The sequence below is a fragment of the Saimiri boliviensis genome, chromosome 1, assembly GCF_048565385.1.
Source record: "Saimiri boliviensis isolate mSaiBol1 chromosome 1, mSaiBol1.pri, whole genome shotgun sequence".
NCBI lineage: Eukaryota > Metazoa > Chordata > Mammalia > Primates > Cebidae > Saimiri > Saimiri boliviensis.
The window spans coordinates 178,712,015-178,726,868 of NC_133449.1; the positions used below are offsets into that span (position 1 = coordinate 178,712,015).

The 14,854-nt window shown below is 36.6% G+C and overlaps 1 protein-coding gene across 2 annotated transcripts in view; it reads left to right on the plus strand.

Moving 5' to 3' along the window:
* The window catches only part of FNIP1 (folliculin interacting protein 1), a 150,942-nt gene that overhangs the window by 67,559 nt on the left and 68,529 nt on the right, over window positions 1-14,854 (plus strand). The window contains exons 6-9 of one of the 2 annotated variants that reach the window (XM_010339043.3): window positions 2,653-2,744; window positions 8,316-8,399; window positions 9,712-9,783; window positions 12,922-13,057. In XM_010339043.3, the coding sequence (XP_010337345.1) occupies window positions 2,653-2,744; window positions 8,316-8,399; window positions 9,712-9,783; window positions 12,922-13,057 (384 nt within the window). The remainder of the gene's footprint in view (window positions 1-2,652; window positions 2,745-8,315; window positions 8,400-9,711; window positions 9,784-12,921; window positions 13,058-14,854) is intronic. The other variant, XM_010339045.3, reaches the window with a different exon arrangement.

Here is a 14,854-nt window from a genome sequence, read left to right on the forward strand (position 1 = left end):
AACTGCTTTTAAGACTGCAGCACAAGTTCAGATTTTCTATCTTTCCTTAAGTTTAAAAGTTCATAGAGGCCAGATTTCACTCTCAATTGCATTTGGTTGAGAAACAGGAGATGTGGTTTCTGTTTCTCTAAATTGGCAGAAGCAGTATCTGCAAGTAAAATGTTGAATGGATTTCCGTCTTAGGTCAACATGCTGATTTTTGGTTTTGTGGTACCATGCTGAGTTACTACAGTCTATAGGGTTATGCTCTTCAATTTTCAGATCCCTACGAAATTAACCCTGCAGACAGGACTGACCTAGGTCAGCCATATGGATATTAGACATAATATATACAGTATATAATGGTAACCACCAGGTTATTACAGGCTATTAATGCAAAGAGTGGAATAGTGAAGCTGAAACAAAGGCAGACCTGGTGTCAAGATTGTGCGCCATGTGCCAGAACCTAATAAATTATTGGGGATAAAGTTAGGCAGTAGAAGACCCCAGAGAGAGATTTTGCAGGTTCCATATCAGAACAATGCTCATTGGCTAGCCAGAGCCCTTGGGGGTAACTCAAGGTCAAAGGCAGCAGAAAGCAGTAAAAAAAACTACTCCAAACTACAGAAATTCTCTAGAGCCCCCATTAATTGTTAGTGGTTTAAAAAGACCTGTTTGGCAACTCCATCAAAAAGTGGGTAAATGATATGAACAGACATTTCTCAAAAGGAGACATTTATACAGCCAGCAAACATGAAAATAAGCTCATCATCACTGGTCATTAGAGAAATGCAAATCAAAACCACAGTGAGATACCATCTCACACCAGTTAGAATGGTGATCATTAAAAAATCAGGAGACAGGCTGGGTGTGGTGGCTCATGCCTGTAATCCCAACATGTCTCTGAGGGCTGAGGCAGGCAGATCACAAGGTCAAGAGATCAAGACCATCCTGGCCTACAGGGTGAAACCCTGTCTCTACTAAAAATACAAAAATTAGCTGGGCATGGTGGCTTGCGCCTGTAGTCCCAGCTACCTGGGAGGCTGAGGCAGGAGAATTGCTAGAACCCGGGAGGCAGAGGTTGCAGTGAGCTGAGACTGCACCACTGCACTCTGGCCTGGCGACACAGCAAGACTGTGTCTCAAAAAAAAATCAGGAGACAACAGATGCTGGAGAGGATGTGGAGAAATAGGAACACTTTTACACTGTTGGTAGTAGTGTAATTTAGTTCAACAATTGTGGAAGACAGTGTGGCGATTCCTCAAGGATCTAAAGCTGGAAATACCATTTGACCCAGCAATCCCGTTACTGGGTATAGACTGAAAGGATTATTAATCATTCTATTATAAAGACACATACATGCACAGGTATGTTTACTGCAGCACTGTTCACAATAGCAAAGACTTGGAACCAACCCAAATGCCTATTTGTGATAGACTAGATAAAGAAAATGTGGCACATATACATCATGGAATACTATGGAGCCATAAAAAAGGTTAGTTCTTTCCCTTTGTAGGGACATGGATGAAGCTGGAAACCATCGTTCTCAGCAAACTAACACATGAACAGAAAACCAAACCCCACATGCTCTTACTCATAAGTGGGAGTTGAACAATGAGAACACAAGGACACAGGGAAGGGAACATCACACACCAGGGCCTGTCAGGGAGTGGGGAGCCAGGGGAGGGATAGCATTAGGAGAAATACCTAATGTAGATGACAGGGTGATGGATGCAGCAAACTACCGTGACACAGTGTATAACTATGTAACAAACCTGCACATTCTACACATGTACCCCAGAATTTAAAGTGTCTTTTTAAAAAAGGACCTGTTTGAAAGTGTTTTATTAGCTAAGTTTCCAATACTTGTAGCTCTTTTTTACTTTTAGGCAGGAAGGAAAGTGGGAGGTATTCTTTAAAATATTATGGATGCTTTAAAAAATCTTGAAGCCAAAAATATAGAGATTAGAGATCTACTAAAGTAGAAATTAAAGATTCCATGTTGGAATCACAGATGTTAGCCATGATCATCTGAGTTTTTCATCTCTTCTAATTGATAATTCCTAAAATCTCTAGAAAGGGCATTTTTCACTAAAAGCATAAAGTACTTTTATTTTCGTTATCTTGAAAGAGTCACTAAAAGAAATGATATAGGTTATTTGTAATATATTAGACTAAAAACAGTTTTTGGATATTTGCCTAATGATGTAGTCTCCTCCTCTTCCTCCTAGCTTCTACCTCTCCTTACCAGATAATTAGAAAATATTTTTAGGTCCAAAATATGCGGGGAAACCTTGTTTGTAATCTAAATCAGGTTCAGCAACTTTCTCCTTTAAAGATTCAGATAGTAAATATTTTTGGCTTTGTGAGCCAAACAATGGATTATAGTTTCTCAGCTCTGCTGTTGCAGCATCAAAACAATCATACACAGTACATAAATGAATGGGCATGGCTACATTCCAATAAAACTCTATTTACAAAAAGAGGTAGCAGACTTGATCTGGCATTCAGGCTATACTTTGCCAACATCCTATTTAAGTAGTTATGTTAGTTAAGTTGTAATGATAATAGGAAGAAACTGTTTTTGCACTTAAAATTTCATTAGGATGTACAAATAATTGCCATTAAACCGTAAAACAAATTTGGAATTAATTTTTTTCTCACCCTCCATAGGCTACAAGATAGTCTTGAATTCATCAATCAGGACAACAATACATTAAAGGCTGATAATAACACAATTATTAATGGACTGCTTGGAAATATAGGTAAATGGCTCCCTTGATTTTATAAGTTTAAAATATATGAACGGTGTAAGAAGTGTTTTTTGAAGTTAATCCTTAATGATACAAATCTGTTATGATAACAAAGAATTTCAAATACTGTAAGTGGAAGAGGCATTTAAGTTGCCAGTATCTCTTACATTTGTTTTATTTGGAAAACATATTTTTTATATATTTGAACATAATATTTATTTTTTATCTGATTAAGAGAACTGCTACAGATATATCTAATTTGTCTTCATTATTTTTCATTGTTAAATTTGATGCATCTTTGAAAGATCTGTCAGTGATAAAAAAGCCCTTACTGGTTCCTTTGACTATTTCAGCCGAGGAGGACTATTACACCTTCTTCCTTCTCTCTTCCATAAACACAAAAGTCATTTTAAAATGATGCTTATTTTTGTCACCTGTAATTCAGATGAGCAGATGTTTAAATTTGATGTTTCTTAAAAGATTTATTAGAACAGTTTATTTAGTACTTCAGTTAGCTGTTTGTTGTTATTTAAATTCTGCATTTTAAAGTGACAGACTCTAAAATTTCTGGTCATTTTTTCTAGACAGCTCAACTGAACTGCTGCTGTATTGCTATATTCCTGGTGCATAAAAAGCTATAGTAAGCCAAAGGAATGAGATAGCAATTAGATTAGTATGAATATTTCTCTCATTTTCTGTTTAGTAAGAACTTTTATTTATAATTAAACAAATATTTGTAGAAAACAGAGTTTTTTCTTCCAACTTGAGCTGTATGACATCCTCTTATTTATTTTTTATAGTTTGTGTTTATTCAAATGAGCAGTCACTTATAAAACATTTATTACTGTGGGCTAGTCATAGTGTTAGGCATATACTTTTTAATGTGTGAGTGTTACAGAAAAATAGAAGTTCTGCTTTTTCTTAACTTGCTTGATTACTTCATTGATTTTAATAAAAGAAAAATATGACAAAGAAATAATGAAATCTTTCTTCTTTATAATTTGATAATTTTCAAAGCTCAGAAGGCTCATTGAATGTTGAAAGTCATTTATAGGGTTTTTTTGTTTGTTTGTTTTTGTTTTTTGATATGGAGTCTCACTCTGTCACCCAGGCTGGAGTGCAGTAGCATGATCTTAGCTTGCTGCAACCTCCACCTTCCAGGTTCAAGAGATCCTCCTGCCTCAACCTCCCAAGTAGCTGGGACTGCAGGCATGCACCATCATACTTGGCTAATTTTTGTATGTTTAGTAGAGACAGCATTTTGCTATGTTGGCCAGGCTGGTCTTGAACTCCTAACAGCCTCCCAAAGTCCTGGAATTACAGGTGTGAACCACCATGTCTCAGCCAAAAGGAATTCATTTTAATAACACAAATCCATTATTACTTATAAAGGTAAATTACACTGTGGAGGCTATATACTTGGCCTCTCTTTTAAGATTGACGATCCGTTTTACATACTACTGACTTTACATATGAGCAACATTTACTTGCACCTTTTTAATTGTGAATCAAGGACTTTTTGTGTGTGTATCATTTTTTATTTCTTTCAATTTCCAGTCAGTCAGTCAGTCAATCTGTAAGTATGTGGTGAGCACCTGTAATATGCCAAGCACTCTGCTGGCCCCTGAAGATACAATGGTGAACCAGATATAGTTCCTGCCTCAGTGGATTTATAGTTAGTGAAATTCAGAAAAGTAATACAACAATTACAGTATACTATAGTAAATTCTTAAACAGAGTTAAGAACAGGGTGTGATAAAAATAAGGAGAAGTACTTAATTCAGTCCTGGAGAGTCAGGGAAGGCTTTCTTGAGGACATGAGGCCTAAGCTTGAGGGATTAGCCAGATGGTTAGGGAAAGAAATGTTCTATGAAGCAATATTTGTACACAGATAGCAAGAGATCATAGAGTATGGAAAGAATGTGAATAAATCAGTGTGTATGGAGCACAGAGTAGGAGTAAAGTAAATAAAAAGAAAGAATGGAGCAAGAGCTAAATCACAAAGGACACTGTAGGCCACACTGAGGAATTTGGACTTAATGCTTCATGTAGTGTAGTTGGGCACCAGTGCAAGTATGTTGGTTTGGGTCCTTCACCTGTTTTTTTCACAGGTGCCAAAGACAGGATTAAACATGCAAGAATTGTATTAGGGGAAGTGACTATGTAAAAGAAAATGAGGAACATGCTGGGAAAGGCTGAGAGACCGTTGAATTGTGATGTAAGTCTGACCATGAGTGAAGGAGAGAGGCATAGAACATTGACTGGTAGTATCTCCACTTGCTATACAGTTCAAGGGAGGTTTGACAAGGCCCTGAGAAGTATTTGAGTCAAAGGTGGTTGTCAGAAATGTCCTGTGTCTCCCCAAAATGGGCCTGCTTTAGTATACCTACTGTGTTCACCCATTGGCTGAGAGCAGCCTATCAGCTATGTGTCCTTGCACAAATGTGGCAATGGATTTCAGAACACAGCAGCAGGGGTTCTTAATCAAACATACTCTTTATAGTTGGAGATCTTTGAGATACATTCTTGAGGCCATGACAGAGGGATTTTCAGAATTTAGTAACACAATCAGATTATATTTGTATCTGCAGAAGAATATCCTAACTGCAGTAGGAATGGATTCAGGTGAGCAAGTGGGATTGAGAAAAGGCCCATATTAGAAGGCTGCTTATGGTAATCCAAATGACAGATAATGGTACCTATAGTAAGTTAGTGTGGGTGGGGATAGTTGAGAAATTCTTTCAAGGGAAATAGAGTGGACAGGATTAGCTAATTAGATAGAAGAGGTGAGGTCAAAGGAAGGATCAAGTTTGGCACTTTGCTGTCTGTTTAATTGCATGGGTGTTGGTGCTATTCACTGAGGGGAATAGAAGAAATCAGAATTGAGGATTTTAGGTTTAGGCATGTTCAATTGGAAGTATTGGGATATCCAAGTGTAGAAATCCATTGCTGTTAGCTAGTTAGATAGGTATATTGTAGTAGTATTCTCTTTACCATAAAAATGGATGAATGTTTAATAATTTAAAAATAATAGAAGTTGACCAGTTAGCTGTATCTTCTGTAGATTTGAGAATCATCAGGACCTAAATTATAATTGAAAGCACAGGAATGGAGGATGATCTAGGAAATGTAAAGAATGAGAAGGAAAGATTGTTGAAGATGGAACCCTGGGGAATGCTGGCTTTAAGAAGGGGTAGAAGAGAAGCACACAAACTGAGACTGAGACTGAGACTGAGGGGAAAAAATATAGAGAGTGTGTTATCATGGGGAAATGTTTACTGTATAATATAGTCAGCATCAATTACTGCTATAAGGTAACATAAGATAATATGGACTAGAGCAACAGGAAGCCTTTTGGTGGCCTACATGAGCAGTTTCAGTGGGGAGAATCAATGCCAGAATTGAGAATACTCAGAGGTTAGACCTTTGTCCAAGATGCAAATAGTCGTTCTCAAACTTTTTGGTTTCAGGAGTCCTTTACACACTTAGAAATTATTGAGGTCTGCAGAGAACATTTGTTTGTGTGTTTTACAATTATTGATAAATACTTTATTAGAAATTAAAAAAAATACTAAGCAAATCGTTGAAAAATAACACTAACATCCCCTTTTGTGTTATTACAAACCTCCAAAAAATTAATGAGAAGAGTGACATTGTTTTACATTTTTACAAGTCTCCTTAATGTCTGGATTAGGGTACAGCTAAATTCTCATATCTGTCTGTATTCAGTCTTTTATGATATGTTGTTTTCATTGAACTGTATCAAGAAAATCCGGTCTCACACAGATATGTAGGTGGAAATTGGAGGACTTCACAGACCCCCTGAAAATCTCGGAGACCCCCAGGGGTCCTTGGATGATATTTTGAGAACTGCTGAACTGCTGTAGGATTAGATGTATGGAGGGAGGTGGAAGAGATTTGGCTATGTTTAAGTGTTAATAGAAAAGGAAGTTATACGGAGGATGAAATTAAAGACTAGAAGTTACAATTCATAGAAGGAGTTTTTGAAGAATAAGGGTTTGGGGTCCTAGCTGACTTACAGTTAACTTAAGGGAGGAAGGAACTTAGGATTTTTTACGAAGTCCCTAGCACATAGTAAGGCTTGAATAGCATGACTGCTTAGGCAGGAAAGAGGCAAGGATGGGTGAGAATTAGAGTAAGTTTTGAAGCAGTATAATAGGAAAAAAAGGGTTCCAGTCTGGTTAATTCTACTGCGTGTATGTGCATATATGCATGTGCATACTCTCGGAAACAAAGTTTTATGCTGAGAAGAAGAGGTAGGGAAAGAGATTAAAGAAGTAGATAATTTCTGAAGTAACTAGAGAAAGAAAGCTAGGGAGAATTAAAGAGCTGACCATTGAGACATGGAAGGATTGCTATACATGTGCTACAATTATAGAAGTTCTTGTTACAGAAAAATAGTATCTGTTAGCAATTTGAAAACTACAGTTGGCTGGATACAGTGGCTCATGCCTGTAGTTTCAGCACTTTGGGAGGCCAAGGCAGGAGGATCACTTGAGCCCAGAAGTTTGAGATCAACTTGGGCAATGTGGCAAGACTTTGTCTCTACTCAAAGGTTTTCAAAACTGGCTGGGCCTGGGGGCATGCACCTGTTGTCCTAGCTCATGGGGAGGCTTGAGGAAGGAGGATCACTTGAGCTCAGGAGTTAGAGCTTACAGTGAGCTATGGTTATGCCATTGCATTCCAGCCTACATGACAGAGCAAAACGCTGTTTCAAAAAAAGAAAGAAGAAAAATAGAGTTGTCACTTTTTAAAACAGAAAGCCCCCTATTCCATCCTAGATAAAAGTCCTACATTTAGACTGTTTTGATTAAGCATAACTAACAGCTGTAACCCAGCTGCTTGCTTTCAAACTATAATGCCCTTCTTGGGTCTTCAGACTGCAGTTACCTTTTCTTGATGAAGCATGTGGCAGCCACTTCTCTTGAACAGCTGGGAGTCTGGTCCCTGATGAGCTTCATTTGTGTTCCTCCTTCCATAGTGGCTGACTCCTGGTTTAGTAACCTTGGTTTCTTCCATTACTTTGTAATTTATCACTGGTTTAGGAAAACCAATTTTTAATTTGTCAGTTAGATCTCTTTTCTGGTTTTGCTCTCTGTTGTATGCTGTGTGCCAAGTGCTTAGGTGGTTTTCTCCTTACTGCAATTGTACAAGCATGCTATAATATTAAAACAACTTTTAAAAAAATAAATTTATTTGGCAAATATCAGATTTGATAGATAACATTATCATACTTGTTCAAATCTTTAAAAATACTATTTCACATTAGAAAGGATTGAACATTTAAAATAATTTTCACCTTATATAGCAGAAGCTTATTTTTATTATATATAGATTTATTAGTAAAAATACATGAAGTGGTTGTTTGATATAAATCATGACTAAAGAAACACCATCCTGTTTCAAAAATGAGAAGACACCTTGAATTATTCTTAGTTTAAAAGTTTCCATCCATATCTGTTGGTCTGCTCTTGTGCTGCCTTAGCTTACCTTTTTTCCCTGACGCATTGTGGCTTCTCTAACAGTCCTCTTTCATGTGTATTTTACGTTTTTGCCATGTAGGTCTTTCACAGTTCTGCAGCCCCAGGCGGGCGTTCTCTGAGCAGGGTCCGCTCCGTCTGATCAGGAGCGCCTCTTTCTTTGCAGGTTTGCGATGTGCTGTGTGGGTAGACTAGTTGGTGTGCCCCAGCGGCTAGACTCTGTAGTTAAGTTGTGGAAACAAGAGAGTAGATGAATGCATTTGTTGAGGTTGTAGTTAAGAAAACATTGCTTTAGGAAGTATAAGAACTTGATTGCTTTCTACTGAACATGTTCTTTAAGTTTCCAGACACTGAGTTATCAGTAAAATTGACACTTTTATGACATTTTAGTTTGCCATTTCTCTCATGGCATAATGCTTCTAACTTTAGAATCTGAAACCAAAACTTAGTATGAACTTTATTTCTCAAGGTACCACTTTGAATTTTTAATGTGACACTGTCTTGTTTCCATGGCTGAGTAGCTTTTGTACCATAGTTCATCAATTGCAGAAAATTATCTGATCTTGTTATTATTGTAAAGTTTCTGATCTACACTATTCCATAAGAAAAATTTTTCTTGGAGCTAGGATTTAGATGAACAAGCACCACTGTAATGCTCTGTAAAAAGCATACATGACTATATTTGCTTATATAATCAAGTTGATTATTGTAAAGTATGTCCATGCGTATATATCCAGGATTCTAATCATGGTCCTTGTTTTCACACATTTTAGTGGGTTACAACCTTTTAGTGGAAATTATTAGAATGTAAACACATTTACTTGTCATTGTTTCCGGATTGGTATCAATTTAAACCTTTTCTTCATTAATATTTTCTTTCCCTGTAAATATTAGATATAAATAATACATATTAATAGAAAACTTGGAAAATATTTTTAAAAGGCAAAAATAAAATATATGTTAGCCATTTTATCAGCCAGAAATACCTGCATTTTTGTTTTTTTAACAAAATTGGGATCATACTATTCAAACAAATTTCTCAAAACAAATTTCTCAGTGTATTATGGAGAATTTTGAAACATACATTGTTATAGGCAGAAACAGTGTAGTGAAATGTGATATACCCACCACTTAGTCCCAGCAAGCACTTACACTGTTCAGTAGCTTGCTTTTTTTCATTTAATAGTATATTGTAAATATCTGTCATTGACTATACTTCTAAAATACTAATTTTAGTCACTCCTTGCTGCTTTAAATATTATTTTTTAGATTCTCATACTGTGTATCAAATCTTCACAGAGCTCTTGAAGCTTGTTCAACTGAGTAATAGCTCTTGGTGTTGGGTTGGTGCCATGCTACTGAAAAAAATAAGGGAATGCAATGAGATGAGCATGATTTCGTTTGCTATTTAAAAGGAGCTGTTCATCCACCTTAATAGCAATATATTTTATAACTGACAGTTTCATCTTTATTTATAGTTCACAGCAATCCAATGGACATGCCTGGAAGAGAGCTGAATGAGGACAGAGACAGTGGCATAGCACGGTCTGGTAATGTCAGGTTCTTGTATTCAGTTTTTTATGAGATTACTGTTGGCATTGATTTTCTTTTTTATCTCTCCCTTGTATTATCAAATTTGTTCATATTGATATTAGCCTTACAAGAGAACTGTGAAAAGAGCAGGGCAAAGTCTCATACATTTAACATTTTTCATGTTTACTTTTAAGTGTGTTCAGTAGAATAAAGCGTGGATGAACTAAAGTCAGAGTAAAGTATATTGGTTAAAGCTTAGTATAAGAAGAAAAGCATTGGCCAGAAGACTGCTTGAAAACTGTAGTTAAAACACACACACACACACACACACACACACACACGCTATTTGCTTGCTGCTAACTAGAATTTAAATTGTGTTGTCTCTTGCCCAGAAAAGCATAGGTATTTTGAACCAACGTTACACTTTTTTTTTTTTTTCAAATATGGACTCTTCCAAAATGTGTAGGTCTAGCAACCATTTATTGAAACATGGTGGACATTAAAAAAAATTAAAGCCCAGAATCTACCCTTAAGGAACACAGAAGTATGGAGTCTACTGGGAGAAAAATTAGGAAAATCATCTGTCATAGTTTATTGTGTGATATATTTAGTGATAGACCTGTGCAGAGAGCTTCAGAGAAAGGGCAGCACACTTAGCCTGGGCAAGGGGCAGGGATGCCAACAATGCTTTACAGAAGAATGATGATTGAGTTGTATTTTGAGAAATAAATAGCGGTTATCTAGGCAAAAGCTCAGAAAAAAAGGCATTTTAGCTAAAAGGAAAACTGTTTGTTGGGGCCCAGAGAGCAGAATAAGTAAAAGGAGGAGTAATTTCAGGCTTGAATTACTATTTGATATGAGAAACTTAGTTCACTGTGATAGTCAGCATATGTTATTACTTTATACGGCTCTGCTATCTGTTTTATGATTCAGTTTTGAGATAAATGAAAAATCTAACCTTGCCATATGTTGTAATCCCTAGGTGTATATTAGAATAAGAAGAAGAAGTTTTAAAAACAAATTCAGGTGCCTAAACTTTACTTCCAAAGACTCTCATTTAACCTAGAGAAGGGATTAGGCATCTGTATTTAAGAAAACAAAATGTAAAACCTAACACCCGATTCTAAAGGACAGCTAGGGTTGCCAACCACTATTCTAAGAAGAAGAGCTTGTGTTTTTCAAGTAATCTCATCTTTCTTTTCTAACTGAGTTCCTTATTTTTTGTTTGAAGGAATCTGGAGTATATTTATCTTAATACCCTTTGCTTCTATGTAATCTAGAGATTTAGACTTCCCTGGCAGTAATTTAATTCTCATTATTTTATTTAAGATTTGAAAGATGATAAATTAATTTATATATACTTATATTATTTGTAAGTTGAAGCATCTGGCTAGACTGATCTGTTAGGCTGCTTCAAGTTATTGGATTCATATATCCCATTTAAGTTAATGTGTGTTTTCTTCTTTACTAATAGGGTTATTTTTAATATTAGAATGTAGTGAAATTTTTTTTTCCAAAGTTAAGACAGCATTTTATTTTTCACTGAAGTCATACCCAGATTTAGTTGTACATACCCAATATTGGATTATAAGGCTTTACAATATTAATTGATAAAATGTGGTCTATACAAGAAAGTAATTTAGAAAGAGTTCGTTGATGGTCTCCATGTTTGCACGGCACATACAGCTTTATCCTCTATCATTGAATTTGTCAGAATTCAAATGAATAGATTTTTGTAGTGAAAGTCTCTCAGTTTTTAGTGCTGGTGTCCAAAATAATTTATCATCTGGCATATACCTTTTTAATAGTAATGATAATACTTCCCTGTTTTGAATATACATTTTCAGTATGTGCTTATGATCATAAAAGAAGTCTAGAATATTGCCAAATGCAAGCCCTTAATGGCAAGTCTTACCCTCTCTAAATCCAGTGGGGAAAAGGGAAGGACCCCTAGCTTAATGAAAAATCAGCAGTTGTAGCTTAACACCTCAGGCAATAAACATATCTTACAGATTTCACAGTGTTTTGGGAAGGGAATAATCCCCAAGATCAGGGGATTGCGGCCATTACAGAGTGGAGTCTGCTGGGATGTGTTTATCACCTTGGTACTCTAGAGAGCATTCTTTTTTGGAACTTATTAAGTATAGTCATGATTTGTAATTGAAAGTGGTAGGTTTGGCCGGGCGCAGTGGCTCAAGCCTGTAATCCCAGCACTTTGGGAGGCCGAGGCGGGTGGATCACGAGGTCAGGAGATCGAGCCTATCCTGGTCAACATGGTGAAACCCCGTCTCTACTAAAAATAAAAATTAGCTGGGCATGGTGGCACGTGCCTGTAATCCCAGCTACTCAGGAGGCTGAGGCAGGAGAATTGCCTGAACCCAGGAGGCGGAGGTTGCGGTGATCTGAGATCGCACCATTGCACTCCAGCCTGGGTAACAAGAGCGAAACTCCATCTCAAAAATAAAAAAATAAAAAGTGGTAGGTTTGACTGCATGTGCACAGGTGATCCATGAGTACTTGTAAATGACCTCTTTAAATGCCATTCAAACACTTATTTTCAAATATAGCTTGTTCTTAAAATCCAGTTGCTACATTAAGTTTGAATAGCATCAGATTTCCTTTAATTTAAGAACTAAAAGGATTCAGCTAAGTTATAGGACAGTCAGTCCAGTAGCCAAAGGGTTAATGCCTTGTTACAAAGTATAATTTTATTTTGGAGTCCGTAGAGGAGAATGCCAAAAGGGGATTGTCTGAGTTTTTTTGCTGATACATTGTTAATATATGATTTTTCTCCTCTGAGACCTTGCTCCAAGAAGGATGTGTTTTTTTAATGGACATTTTAGAGCAGGCGTCCCCAAACTAAGGCCCGCGGGCCGCATGTGGCCCCCTGAGGCCATTTATCCTGCCCTCCGCCGCACTTCAGGAAGGGGCACCTCTTTCATTGGTGGTCAGTGAGAGGAGCACAGTATGAGGCGACCCTCCAACGGTCTGAGGGACAGTGAACTGGCCCCCTGTGTAAAAAGTTTGGGGACACCTGTTTTAGAGGCTCATAAAGCAAAATAAAGTTTAACTTAACCTATTTGTAATTTTGTTAAAAGGAAATTTGTCATTATGCTCAGTCATTACTGATACTTGTTGTTCTTGTGACTTAACAGCATCTCTCAGCAGCTTGCTGATCACTCCATTTCCTTCTCCAAACTCCTCACTTACACGAAGTTGTGCCAGCAGCTACCAGCGACGCTGGCGACGCAGCCAAACAACAAGTTTGGAAAATGGGGTATTTCCTAGATGGTAAGTTGGAACTTTAAACACAGAACAAAATTGAATAGTTCCTTAAATACAATTTTATGTGAGTTTCTTAGAGCCTGGACTTGCATTCTGTGTATTTTAAGTTTGGAACTGAAAATTTAAAATTTATTACATTTTAAAAATTGTGGTAATTTATACATAACAGTGTACCATTTTAACCATTTTTAGATGTACAGTTCAGTGACATTTATTTAAGTACCTTCATACTGTTGTGCAACCATCACTATCCAACTCCAGAACTTTTTCCTCTTCCAGCGGAAACTCTTTATCCATTCAACGTAACTCCTCATTCCTCTCCCCCTCCCCCTTGTCACCACCATTCAGTTTTCTGTCTCTATGAATTTGATGACCATAGGTACCTTGTATGAATTAAATCATACACTACTTGTCCTTTTGCATCTGCCTTATTTCATTTAGCATAATATCTTCTTTGTTTAGTGATGTTGTAGCATGTGTCAGAAATTCATTCCTTTTTATGACTAAATAACATTCCATTTTATATACATACCACATTTTGTTTATCCATTTATTTGTTGATGGACACTTGGGTTGCTTCCACTTCTTAGCTATTGTGAATAATACTGCTATGAACATGAGTGTGCTAATATCTGTTCAAGTCCCTGTTTTCAATACTTGTGGTTATATACCCAGAAGTAGAATTGCTGGATCATATAGTAATTTTGGTTTTAGTTTCATGAGAAACTGTCACACTGCACACTGTTTTTCATGGTGACTGTACCATTTTACATTCCTACCAGCAATGCACAATGGTTCCAATTTCTCCATATCTTCACCAGCACTTAGTTTCTATTTTTTTCATAATAGCTATCTCAATGGGTCTGAAGTGGTTTCTCATTGTGGATTTGATTTGCATTTCCTTAATAATTAGTGAAGTTGACTATCTTTTCTATTCTATTCTTTTCTTTTTGAATCACCCAGGCTGGGGTCCGGTGGTGCAGTTACAGCTCACTGAAGCCTCAACCTCCCCGGGCTCAGGTGATCCTTCCACCTAAGCCTCCCAAATAGCTGGAACTACAGGCTTGCTACCATGCCTGGCTAATTGTTTTTTTGTTTGTTTGTTTTGTATTGTATTTTTTTGTAGAGATGGGGTTTTGCCTTATTGCCCATGAGCCCAGAACTCCTGGGCTCAAATGATTTGCCTGTCTCAGCCTCCCAATATGCTGAGATTACAGGCATGAGCCGTACAACACCCGACTTGACCATCTTTTCATGTGCTTATTGACTACTTGTATATCTTTTTTGGAGAAATGTCTACTTAGGTCCTTTGCTCATTTTATATTTGGGTTTTTTTGCTTTGTTGGTGAGGTGTGGAAGGGTTTATCAGATCTATGATTTGCAAATTTTTAAAAAATTCTGTGGGGTGACTTTTTACTCTATTGATGCTGTCCTTTGATGCATAGAAGGTTAAATTTATATGTAGCCCAATTTATTTTTTTTTCCTTTGTTGACTGTGGTTTTTGTGTTAACATCCAAGAAATCATTGGCAAATCAGTGTAATGATGCATGATACCTTTACCCTTGGTTTTCTTCTAAGAGTTTTATATTTAGGTCTTTGATTTATATAATACATGTTTTGATATTTCAGTTTTTCATGTTTTTATTTTGGCGAGGTAATTCATTCTTGAAAGAGTTTTTTAAATCTACATTAAGTACAACTGTAGATACTAAAAATTCTTGTTTTCTCCTCTTTTTCATTTACTTCATTCATTCATCTTTGAATTAGTTCCTGAAATCAAAAACAGAGACCAGTAGATTCTA